Consider the following 12,547-nt stretch of genomic DNA (forward strand, 5'->3'; position numbering starts at 1 on the left):
ATGGCGGCGTAGAGTCCTCCGGGAGATGAATCCCCTCTCCGACAGGGTGCCGGAGGCGATCTCCTGAATCCCCCGAGATGGGATTGGCGGCGGCGGCGTCTCAGTAAGGTTTTCCGTATCGTGGCTCTCGGTACTGGGGGTTTCGCGACGGAGGCTTTAAGTAGGCGGAAGGGCAGGTCAGGGGGCCACACGAGGGCCCCACACCACAGGTCGGCGCGACCAAGGGCCAGGCCGCGCCGCCCTAGGGTTTGGCCACCTCGTGGCCCCACTTCGTCTCCTCTTCGGTCTTCTGGAAGCTTCGTGGCAAAATAGGACCCTGGGCATCGATTTCGTCCAATTCCGAGAATATTTCGTTACTAGGATTTCTGAAACCAAAAACAGCAAAAAACAGCAACTGGCACTTCGGCATCTTGTTAATAGGTTAGTTCCAGAAAATGCACGAATATGACATAAAGTGTGCATAAAACATGTAGATAACATCAATAATGTGGCATGGAACATAAGAAATTATCGATACGTCGGAGACGTATCAGCTACGACGAAGAAAATTCTGGCATAAAAACTTACCGGCCATGGCGGATGCGGCGAGGATGATCGTCGGCGATGAATTAAGTTTGGGCACGGTGGCTCGATGGAGAAACTACTCCGATGGAAGCTCCAACGCCGCTGCTCGTCGATGGTGAAAAATCTAGCGTGACGGTGCTAATCTTGAGCTCAAAGATCGCTTGCCGCACTAGGCGGAGAAGACAAAGCAAACACGAATGGGCGGTGAATGAATTTGAGCTCTCCTCTGCGCGGTATTTATAGAGGTGAATGGGTCGCATCATGTGGTTCAAACACAAACATCATGACCGTTGGATCGTTGACACGTGTCCCTAAAACACTAGTGGTAATGTCCTCGTGAAGTATTTTACCGTTTGAACTACCTTATCTGATGCTTATTAAGACGGAGCGGAAATTTTATTGTACATTCCAGGTAAAATTCACGATAACTTCCATTCAAAGATACGAAATTTCTGCGCAGTGACCATTGGGGAGAATATTCCATGGATCTAATCATTGGAAATAACTTTGAAGAAGAAGAAGAAATTTCGCCAAGATGTTAGGCGGAAACTATCAAATTTCAATTCCTGGAGTCCTTCGAGATTCTGTGTAGATCCGCCTTGAAGATACAAGACGGAGAAATTGTGTGACCTGAGCTAGGTGGAGGAACATGCGAATCTTGAAGAACTCTGGGGGCTACTATTATGGAGATACTACATGGGTGTGCCAACGACATAGTCTAATACCGGTAAGTCCGGGTGATCCTCATATGGTTGTTGGGCCTAAATGGACGGCATAGTTGCTGATTCACCAAAAGATGGAGATTCCAGGATCATAAATTCTAGCCGGATCCACATCGATGTAGTTGGACGGATCCATACCGACATAGGTTAGTCGGATCCTTATGTCGTACGTCAATTTGTACCTAGTTAGGATAATGCTAGTAGAGTACGACACTGACTACTCCTTGTAAACTCTAGATCTTGCTGCCTTTATAAGCCGGATGCCTGGAGTCCTTGAGGCAAAACCAACCCTCGAATTGTAATTACGCACTTGTTGTCTTTATAGTAGTAAATTATAGCAGCACGTAAGATCTCGCTGCTGTTGCGAGATCTGAAGCTAGGTAACTCGCCGTCCCGGTAGCTCCCTACCTTTCGCTCACCTCTCTCTTTCTCCACGCTGTGAGGTACCTCTATGGCATACTGGTCGATCGCACAACGATAAGATGTCTCCCAGGATGTGTCTCAACATAGTCCCTTCAACATGTATACAAATGAGGTTCTCCTATTGCAATGAAAACAAGAGAATCTGGTTTATTCTTTTGTCCCTTCTTGTTGTACTACTCCCCTTCCCCCAATGTAGAATCTTTTAGCTTTTCTAAATTAACTTATTTTGGTTTCGTATCTAGTTCATCTTTTAATACGTAGATTCACTCACTTTATTTCGTATTTAGTCTAATTAAAATACTCCTCTAAAGATCTTATATTAGTGAACAACAGTGTGGGTACAATACTTTTCTGGCCTGATGTTTCAGTTTAGCACCTTTTGCAGTGAAAAATGAAAAATAACCTCTCATTAATTCCACCTTCCTTACAAGTCCCGAAACAAACGTGCTCCTTCCTCCTTTATTCACCCCCCTCCCACTCCCACGCACTCCTTCCTCGCTCACCTATCATTTACCTCACCTCACCGCCGCCTCCTCCAACGGCTCTCCCCATGCCCACACCGCCGCCGGAACCCTAGCCCGCCACAATGCCGCGCTCGGCCGCCGCCACCGCCGCGCTTCGCGCCCCCAGCCGCCGCCGCCGCCTGCTCAAACCCCCCATCGCCCCCGCATCTGCCGCCGCCACCGGCCGCCGCGGCGGGCCCAGTACCCCGAAGCTTCGATGGAGCGTCCGGGACAGCGACGAGGCCGCGCCCGAGCAGAAGGCAGCCTCCGTGAGGCGCCTCGCCGCCGCGGTGTGGCGCCTGCGGCCACCGGAGGAGAAGCCCGCCGCCGAGCGCCATGCGGACGCCCGCGTCGGCCTCGAGGTACGTACACAATCCCACGCCACATTCCCCCATTCCACACACACAACGCTAAACCCTAGGCCGCTCTAGCCAAGCCCACGCTCGAATTCTCACTACCGCCGTCGCCAATCTGGCGCGCGCGCCGGCGGCGAATCTGGTGCCCGCATTAAAGCGCGCCATCTCGTGCACCGCCGTACCTTCGCGCTCGCTCGTGGCGCAGCAGTTAATGGGCCGGCCGTTGCGACGTCCGTCCGGAGCTTCCGAATCGAAGCAAAGATAGATCCCCCAAATTTATTGGTGCTTAGCCATGTGAGCCGTCGTTTAGGGGTGGCATTTATTGGCCGCCCGCCCATGGGCGCGTTTCCTGTGAGCTACACTAATCTTGCTCCTGTGATCTTCCCCTCTACTACACCTCGACACCCACCTAGGTGGGCCCCGACCTCGACATTGAATCACAGTGTACGCTCGTACTAGTACCTTGTCCTGCCGATGCTGTTGATGCAGGAGTAATCGGTTTGTCTCCTGCTGTTTATTGGGGTTATCACTTTATTGGGTGCTTAGTGGAGTTGCTATCACCTCACCAGGTGGTTTAGTGTAAGTTGTGCAACGTACTGGTGGTTGGATTGAGAGAAAAATTGTACTGATAACCTCTCTCTCGCAATTTTCTCAACTCATATCTGTACGATGATTCGATGATGGTGGAAAATGTATGTGAAGTGCCTAATTATTACAATGCGGTAGAGACTTCCTCACAGTTTAGTCAGTTGATTATGTAAAGTGCCTAATTATTACAATGCAGTAGAAACTTCCTCACAGTTTAGTTAGTTAATTATGTGAAGTGCCTAATTATAACTAGCTTCAGCTCCATGTTGCTCAGTGAACAAAAAAAATGCTTGTATGTGTTGGGATTCAGAAATGTCTGACTTTGTGGATCTCAGTGGGTTGGCTCATGCTGATTTAATTTCCACTTGGAGGGTGCTATACAGCTCTGTTTGACTGTTCTTGCTCAGATTTGGTGAAAAAATCTCTGACCCAAAGCAGTGCAACTTCCTGATGTTTATTGGCACATCTATATAGAGTTGTTTTGTTTGCAAGCCTTTTGTTGTCTTTACCGAGAAGTTATGATACGAAGTAGATCTTAGCGTGCTGTCTAATTTCTTTAGCAATATAACATGTTGCTGCTCCAGCCAGATGGAAATTAACGATGATTATTCGTTAGCCGTTGACAATTTAGCAGTCATGTATTCACTTGGATTCATTGACTTGTATGGCAGCATATACCAAGACATCTGCAAGCCCAGCTTCTCAGAAAGGATCATCTTGGCCACAAAAATAGTCTGAAGGTTGAAACTTCAAGCCCCAATTCCGTCTTGGAGCGACACAGTGGAGAGCTCCAGAAGGTATAGCTAGAAATTACTTGCACCTCAACTGGTGTTGTTTGTGCTATGCGGCAAGTTAATTTTGTGGTTTTACCTGCACAGGTTCAACTTCATCTTGCGTCAGCTTTGATGCCTATCACCGGCTTGGAGAATGCAACGAAGTGGGAGCCTGACAGCGTAAAGGGGGTTGAATTGGATGGTGCATATGTGATTGCCAGCCAACTTAATCACATTGATAAACAGCAAGGGGATACTCATACTGATAGTCTCCAGATGGAGCTTCAGCGGGCACAAGATAGGGTATGCAAGCTAGAAGCCGAACGGGTTTCTGCTAAGAAGCAACTTGACCGCTTGTTCGATAAACTGAGGGAGGAGAAAGCAGCTTGGAGGAGGAGAGAACACAAGAAGGTTCAGTCCATTCTTGAAGACATGAAGGCAGACCTCGACCATGAGAAGAAGAACCGGAGGCAACTAGAGACAATTAACTTGAAGCTTGTTGATGAGTTGAAGGAGGTCAAAATGGCAGCTAATAATCTGTTGCAGGAGTATGACAACGAGAGGAAGACGCGGGAACTCACTGAGGAGGTGTGCAACAAACTGGTGAGGGAGGTCGAGGACTACAAATCCGAGATTGAACTCATGAAGCGGGACTCTCAGAAATTGCGGGAGGATATGGAAGAGGACAAAAAATTGCTACAGATGGCTGAGGTGTGGCGTGAAGAGCGGGTTCAGATGAAACTTGTGGATGCAAGGCTCACTCTTGAAGACAAATATGAGCAGTTAAGCAAACTGCAACAGGATGTCGAGGTTTTTGTCGCCTCTTTCGATCATACCAAGGGAGATAGCACTATAGTACGAGAAGCAGAGAACATTATAAGGGAAATTGAGTCGGTCAGGGAACAGGAGGTTGAATTCAAGTATGAGCCGCCTGCAGCATCGGAGGACATACTATCCATATTCGAGGAGCTCCGCCCCAGTGAAGAGGTTGGGAATAAGGAGACATGCCGTAAGCAGCACAGCCCTTCAGTACACGAATCAGAAATCCAAGAAGCTAACCCAATGGCTGACATATTCCTGGAAAACCCAACCAAACTGTACTCGAGTAGAAGCCATTGCGAAGACAGCGAAACCGAAGATGGCAGCAGCTGGGAGACTACAAGCCACGAAGATTTGCAGGGTTCAAGCTTTTCTCAGAACGGAAACAGAAGTGAACCTTCAGTCAACAAGATATGCGACACAATCTCCTGGACGAGTGGGAACGATTCGGAGGATGGGCTGAATGAACTGAGCAATGTGTACTTGGCTGACATGAAACAGCAACACAAGAAGAAACAGTCGGCAATATCAAAGCTCTGGAGATCTTCCCCTCAGAAAAACTGTGAAATCCATGAGGAAGATGCTGAGGAACCGGTAAATTCGATGACTGGCAGGCTATCAAATGGCGGTATATATTATGGTACCGAAGGTGGGGATCGGGGAGTGGAACTGAGCTCCCCGGGCATGGAGCGGTGGAGCTCGCCGGACTCGATGAACAGCCAGCTCAACCGCGGCTTCAGAGGCTGCATGGAGCTGGTCCAGAGGCAGAGCCTGAAGGCAAAGCTTCTAGAAGCCCGGATGGAAAGCCAGAAGATCCAACTTCGCCACGTGCTCAACCAAAGAACCTGAAGGAGGGAAGAGTGAGATGCGCTCAGTTTACGCCAATGAAATAAGTCCAAGGACACGATTTACCCTGCAGTTCACTCTTGTAACGTAGTCTACTTCATTAGCTAGCCCGTATGTAGCCTGATCTAGCCGTAGTTGATGCTGTCCCATTTGTGTTAGTACATTTGACAGGCTGTAGTGTCGTGTCGTTGTTGCTGTATAATTGTAGCACTAAACTGCATTGTTCAAACGAACTGCTATTGATAATCAAGAATCATTGTTTTCGTTTACTTTTGGATCGGAATACAACTTTATTCATCAAATAACAGCAGCTGCTTCTTTGTTACCGCAAAGCATTACACTTATGCTGAATTGCAGTAATCTTTTTCCCCCCAGCGCCTGTATTGAGTCCACTGGTTCACAGTAACTGGAAGATCAAGGTACACTTTTGTATTTACCGTGTCATTCATGTCGTGAGCTACCTTGTTAAACTGGTGGTACTTCAACAACATGCACATGCCAGTAAGAGCATCTCCACTCTCCACTCGTCCCCCCGACGAGGCCCCCGAGCGACGTTTTTCCGATCCGGACGGCGAAATTCGGCCCAGTCGCGCCCCCGGTTCCTCGTTTTCGTCCGGATTTGGCCCTTCATCCATCCGGCGAGCCCACGCCATCCTCGGCCCCCCGGGGCGCGCTCGGGGACTCCGGACGAGTGAAAAGCGGGGAAGGGCCCGATCTGTCGGTGACTCGACGCACGAACCCCACCGCCACGTCGCTCAAAATCTCCCCCACCCCTCGTATCTCTCTCGCCGCCGGCACCACCCCGCCGGCTTGTTGCCCAGATTCCGCCGCCCCTCCTTCCCCACCTGTCTATATTCCGCCGTCTTTGGACGACGGCCTATCTGGCTGCTCTTCCGCCGGCCTGTTTTCCGACTTTGGCCTGCTCCTCGTCGCTCGCGGCTCGTGTTGCCTCGACCACGTCCGTCAGGTGTTCGTCCATTTGCCTCGCCGGCCATGGACTCGGATGAAGAGGAGGAGCAGATGTTCGTCGAGCTTATGCAAGAAGAGATGGCAGCAGCCGCCCAAGACGACGAGCACATGATGATCCTCGGTTGCTTGGCAAGCATGTACGCCGGACTGGCAACTGGTCGACGTGGTGGGTCGGCACCAGGTCGCCGGAAGTGCAAGCCGAGACAGCGAATAGAGGGCTATTGCATGTTGTACGCCGACTACTTCGCCGACAATCCATTGCACGGTGAGAGTGTTTTCCGGCGTCGTTTCAGGATGAGCAGAAAGCTATTTCTGCAAATTGTGTATGCCATCCGCCACTTTGATCCCTACTTCAGATGCAAGGCGGATTGCACTGATTTGGTTGGATTTTTGTCACTGCAGAAGTGCACAGTGGCTATGAGGATGCTGGCGTATGGAGCTCCCGATGATACTGCAGATGACTATCTTCGGATGGCGGAGTCCACCGCCCTTGATTGTTTCTACCGGTTCTGCAGGGCCGTCATAGCAGTGTTCGGGGACTATTTCTTGAGATCACCCACTGTCGAAGACATTCAGAGGATCCTTGCAACAAATGAAGCTAGGGGTTTTCCAGGGATGCTTGGAAGCATTGACTGCATGCATTGGCAATGGAAGAACTGTCCGTTTGCGTGGCATGGAATGTATAAGGGTCACAAAAAAGGCTGCACTGTGATACTTGAAGCAGTGGCTACCCATGATCTCTGGATTTAGCACTCTTTCTTTGGTATGCCTGGATCCAACAATGACATCAACGTCCTAAACTGCTCCCCGGTCTTTTCCAAGCTTGTTGAGGGTCATGCTCCCCCGGTGGACTATGTGATCAATGGTCGGCACTACAACAAAGGATACTACCTTGCAGACGGTATCTATCCAAAGTGGGCAACATTTGTGAAGACTATCTCCAACCCTAGCACCCCCAAACTTTGCGAGTTTGTCAAGAAACAAGAAGCTTGCCGAAAAGACGTCGAGCGTGCATTTGGTGTCCTCCAGCAGAGATCAGATGTGGGAGGTGATGAACTGCTGTGTGTGCCTACACAATATGATTATTGAAAATGAGCGAAAGCATCCGGTTCCTCTGGCTGAGCAAGAAACACCATATGAGAGAGAGGGTCCTCTTGCACAGCCTAATCACCAGGTGCCTCCATCATGGGCCGCCTTCTTTGCTATGCGCCAGGAGATTCGAGACTCTACAATGCATCAGCTGCTGCAAGATGATCTGGTGGAGCACATATGGAGGCTCCGAGGCAACGCCAACGCCGACGCCAACTAGTCTGTCTTAATTTGTTTGAAAAATTGTTAAATTGTGTGCTTCATTTGTTTCAGAACTTGTTAAACATTGTACTGATTATCGCCGAATTTGTTTCAGCAATTTTTGTACTCTTGTTTGCCGAACTTGTTAAATTTTATGTTGAATTTGTTTGAAATATGTCAAATGGTCGAGGTTGGGGGTTTCCTGCCGGGGGGACGGCTGGAACTTCGGCGCTCCCCACGCCAAATCTTCTTCCAATCCGGACGAAAATTTCGCCGGATTTGGGCATGGGAAGCGTCAACGAGTGGGGATGCTCTAAGCCAGTTGCTAAGCCAAGATGAAACAACTAACAAACAAAACGAGCACATTTTATCGTCCTGACTCACAACTGGCTGAAAGAACTACAGATTCGCATCGTTGTGTCATAGAAATACATGTGTTTGAATTTTCGGAGACAACCGCTCATGTTACAGAATTTAGCCAAGTGAATGGTTTTTCTTCTTAACGCATAGAAGTATCTTTCCACAGTCATGTCGTGAGTACATGCCCTTACAAAGTTACAAGTTAAACATAGACAGACAGCTACAGGATTATCCTTGACAGCTTATAAGCTGGCAATGTCATAACATCATACGTTGCTTTGCTTGTACAGCTTCGTGTCCAGAACTTGCTTTCCGCACATTGCACACACACCTGAAATAAGCCAGTAACACGGTCAGAATCTGGGAATTTCAAAAGGTAAGCTTGTTCTGCAAACTCTTCTACAGGAAAATATAGCAAGTGAACTAATATGCCTTTTATTAGTACAAAATTACATGGTTATGTACAGATACCAAGATCGCAAAATAGCTCATGTCATGGTTAGCAGACAAACTTAATGTGCCGACAACAACCACAGTGGAGGAAAACCAACACCTCGTGGTGTGCTATTCCTAAAGGAGTTAGATGCTTCCATGCTTACCTTTTGAATAGGCACAAGTGTGGCAGTATTTGCCGTCCTGGTGCACCTGCTGCTTGCAGATTACGCATTTGGTGTTTCCATATGGAGTCCACCTGATATTAAGCAACGGCAAAGAGTTAAACCACATTCACACCATATTACCTTCCAATAAAAAATTGAATAGGTTGAGGCTAATAGAGGCAACAGAGAAATTCATGTGGAAATAACCCTACTGAACACTGGCACGAATTGTTCACTTACACCCCCAGACTATCAAAACATGCAGAGATAACACACAAAGAACTAGACAAGAGATGTCATCCCCTCCTTTATTCAGTTGTATCATCTCTCTTCTGTCACACATCATCCCCGCACCCACCCTCACATCTCACCACGGCTGACGCACATTGGTCATAGCAGCACAGTGCGTCAAGATCATTCACAAAACTGTGGTTCCTTCTCCATATATATATTAATCCCTACCTCTAATTGTACAACACGAAATGAACATGTATATTCCTATTCCACCTTTATTTTCCGCCTTCATTTCTATCCATTACCCAAGGTAATGTTCAAATAAATGATAGTATGGGAATTAAATATAACTACTGCGAACAGTCCCCCTTGATAAATTTACTTTTCCTGTACATAGCTTATGTGATCCAGATCTGCAGCACTTCAAAACTTTATAATAATAGTACTTCACTAATTTTATTTAATATAAGGCAACCTTGTGGTTAAGTTCAACATGCACATAAGGCCTTGCATTGGCAAAATGCCATAAGCTCTTGGTTGCAATTAGGTTCATGTGGTTCTCACCCTAGTAGATAAGGCGACTGCACATGATTTCAAATCGCACAATTGTTGCCAGCATGATTTAGGTAGGAGAAAAAATGTTTTCATATAGATGACTTTTTCTCAAACTTCCTTTCGGTTGCTTGAACCTCAAGTATACCATACTGGTATCCGAATTCAACCACAAGGCAATTATAATCAGTGCGGATCTTTGTGTGATGATCCATCGTCTCCTTAACCACATAACATCCCCTGAATCAATTGCAATCAGATCTCCTATTACTCTACAGCAACTGCTTTGACATATTATCAATGCCCTAGGTTAAGAACCTTGAAATTGGTGCCATCATTCCAGTACTAGTACTTTCTTTAAACCAGCAAGTGAAATCGATCGCAACGACAGCTACCATCTAACAAATGCCAGTCTAATCATCAACCCATGGCAGGATCTATTCCTAAACTTCCCCGTGATCCTCCATCCAACCAATCAGACCAACACCCAGATTCCCATGGCCAATACCACAAAGCAACTCTAATCAGTGTGGATCTTTGCGTGAACATCCATCATATACTTAACTACTACAAAATATCCCCCTCAACTGATTGAGGGAAAAAAAACTCCTACTCCGTATTACTCTCTACGCAACAGATTTGGCATATTATCGATGCCCTAGGTTAAGAACCTTGAAACTGGTGTCCTCATCCCAGAACTACTTTCTTTGACACCAGCAAGTGAAATCAATTGCAACGACGGCTACCATCTAACCAATGCCCATCTAATCATCAATTCGTGGCGGGATCTATTTCTCAACTTCCCCGAGATCCTCCACCCGACCAACCATACCAGCAAGCACCGAGATTCCCAACACGGATGCCAACCGGGACAGGACCATACATACGGAGACCAGAAGGATTCCGCTCAAATTAGAGAATCGTAGCTTTCAGCGTGAAAGGAACAAGGCGGTTAGGAGTGGGGGAAGGGACGGGGAGGGACCTGTTCTTCTTGGATAGGAGCTTGTTCTCGTTGATCTTGCGGCCGCCGCCCTCGAGGGTGTTGCTGGCGCCCTCCTTCCACTTGTCCGGCACGATCACCTTCCCCAGCTTCTTCTCGCCTGCGAAAAAAGGGGGCCGCGCGCGCGCGCACGGCTTAGGTCATCTAGGGTGGGGTGCGGAAGAAATCGACGGATTCGAGCGGAAGGATTGCTGATCCAGGAGAAGAGTTGGGCGTAGAGGAGGTGGGAGGAGAGAAGGGTTCGTACACTTGGTGCACACCATCGCCGCCGCCGCCGCCGCCGCCGGTGATCGGAGTTCGGGGTTCGGCAGGAAGAGAAGAGGAGAGGAAAGAGGATTGGCTTCCGGTGGGTCGGACCGACTCGGCGACCAACTTCGGTGTAGGAAAATATTCTTGCGAGTACCGACAGAGGGTGGCCAACGGGCCGACACAACGCCCCCCTCCCTGCACGGCCCATGGGAGTTGTGAATAATTGAGCTGTGTCATGCCGGTACAAAGGCCTCGCCATGGCCCAGTACCTCGTTTAACCCTTTCTTGGCGGCCAGTCCTATACACCGACCAGGTCGGTGCCGATGCGGGTTGCCGCACACCCCTGGTCGGGTATTGGGCCTGGCCCATTTAACTTTTTCGCTTTCGTTTTCTCTTTTTTTTTCCTTTTTTCTTTTTCCGTTTTCTGTTTTATTTTTCTTTTTCTTTCTGTATATTTTTTCTTTTGTTCAAATTAGAAAAGTTTTTATTCAAAAAACGTCAAATTTGAGAATTACGAAAATTCGAAAACTGTTTAAATTCAAAATTTGTTCAAATATGAAAATCGTTCATATTCGAAATTTGTTCAAATTTGAATTTTGTTCAAATTTGAAAATTGTTCTAATATGAAAATCGTTCAAATTCGAAAATTGTTCAAATATAAATTTTGTTCAAATTTAGAAATGTTCAAATTCGGAAATTGTTCATAGAAAAAAAATACATTTTTTGTTCAAATTAAAAAATGTTCAAATCTGAAAATGTTCAGATTTTTTAAAAAGTAATTTATTTTTAATTTGATTTTTTAATTTTTTTTACAAATGTTCAGATTTTTAAAAAAGATTCTTTTAAAAAAGAAAACAAACAACAGAAAAAAAAAGAAACGAAAAAGAAAAAACCAGCTTACCTGATGTTGGGCTGCGGCCCAGTTTAGTAATCCGGGCGCGGGGTGTGCGGCAACCGGCTTCCGCGCCGACCAGCTCGGCATACAGCAGCACCCTTTCTTGGCTGCTTTTTCAAAAAATAGGAAAAAACTAAACAGGCCATGTTGGGCCAGCACGGGCTGTCAGACAAAGACAAGGCACAGGCACGCCTAACAGCATCTCCAACATATGCGCGCTGGCACCACCCGGTAAAACAATTATATAGCGCCGTTTTCCAGTTTTAGCACGTGTGTTTACGAATCCCTTCACCAGGCGTTTAGCCCGCACAAAACGCGTCGATTCTAGACGCTGTAAAATGCAGCGCGGTAGCGCATGCATAAACATAAAACAACATCTATAAAGCGCTATGAAGATCAAACACAATCAAATAAATAAAATATAAATAGTCTATTACAGCAGTACGAAATAAAAATTTATTGTTAATACAACAAACTATGAATAAATGAAATAAACAACTACAAATGAGATATGATTACTGCTGCCCATCCCATGCCCACCACTTTTGGATAATATGTCAAGATGAGTTTCCTCCTTCCGAATAGCTTTGTAGGAGGCAATAAACTTATCAACTCTCTCTTCTCTCCTATGCACTTGAACTAGTCGGCCCTGTTAGGCCTAAAAACGCACAAGATCGCAAAAGCAGCCACTAGAACACCTAGTTAACATAAGACATAGAGGGTTTAGGGATGCATTACGCATTGCAGGAGTTGCCATCGTCGCCTGCTCGTTGCAGGCATGAAGCAGAGAGGTCGTTGATGATCT

General features: G+C 47.1%; 2 protein-coding genes across 2 annotated transcripts; one reads left to right on the forward strand and one right to left on the reverse strand.

The window, feature by feature from the left end:
• Window positions 1-2,174: 2,174 nt before the first annotated feature.
• LOC127314623 (uncharacterized) lies at window positions 2,175-5,863 on the forward strand. The gene is made up of 3 exons (XM_051345128.2): window positions 2,175-2,574; window positions 3,828-3,953; window positions 4,035-5,863. The coding sequence occupies exons 1-3, from the start codon at window positions 2,296-2,298 to the stop codon at window positions 5,595-5,597; spliced, it is 1,968 nt and encodes a 655-aa protein (XP_051201088.1). The 5' UTR covers window positions 2,175-2,295; the 3' UTR covers window positions 5,598-5,863.
• Window positions 5,864-8,244: 2,381 nt separating this feature from the next.
• Window positions 8,245-11,004, reverse strand: LOC127314622 (uncharacterized). The gene is made up of 4 exons (XM_051345127.2): window positions 10,846-11,004; window positions 10,581-10,698; window positions 8,813-8,904; window positions 8,245-8,544 (listed from the first exon to the last, which is right to left on the reverse strand). The coding sequence occupies exons 1-4, from the start codon at window positions 10,859-10,861 to the stop codon at window positions 8,480-8,482; spliced, it is 291 nt and encodes a 96-aa protein (XP_051201087.1). The 5' UTR covers window positions 10,862-11,004; the 3' UTR covers window positions 8,245-8,479.
• Between the last annotated feature and the right edge of the window lie 1,543 nt (window positions 11,005-12,547).

The sequence above is a fragment of the Lolium perenne genome, chromosome 7 (assembly GCF_019359855.2).
Source record: "Lolium perenne isolate Kyuss_39 chromosome 7, Kyuss_2.0, whole genome shotgun sequence".
Classification (NCBI taxonomy): Eukaryota; Viridiplantae; Streptophyta; class Magnoliopsida; order Poales; family Poaceae; genus Lolium; species Lolium perenne.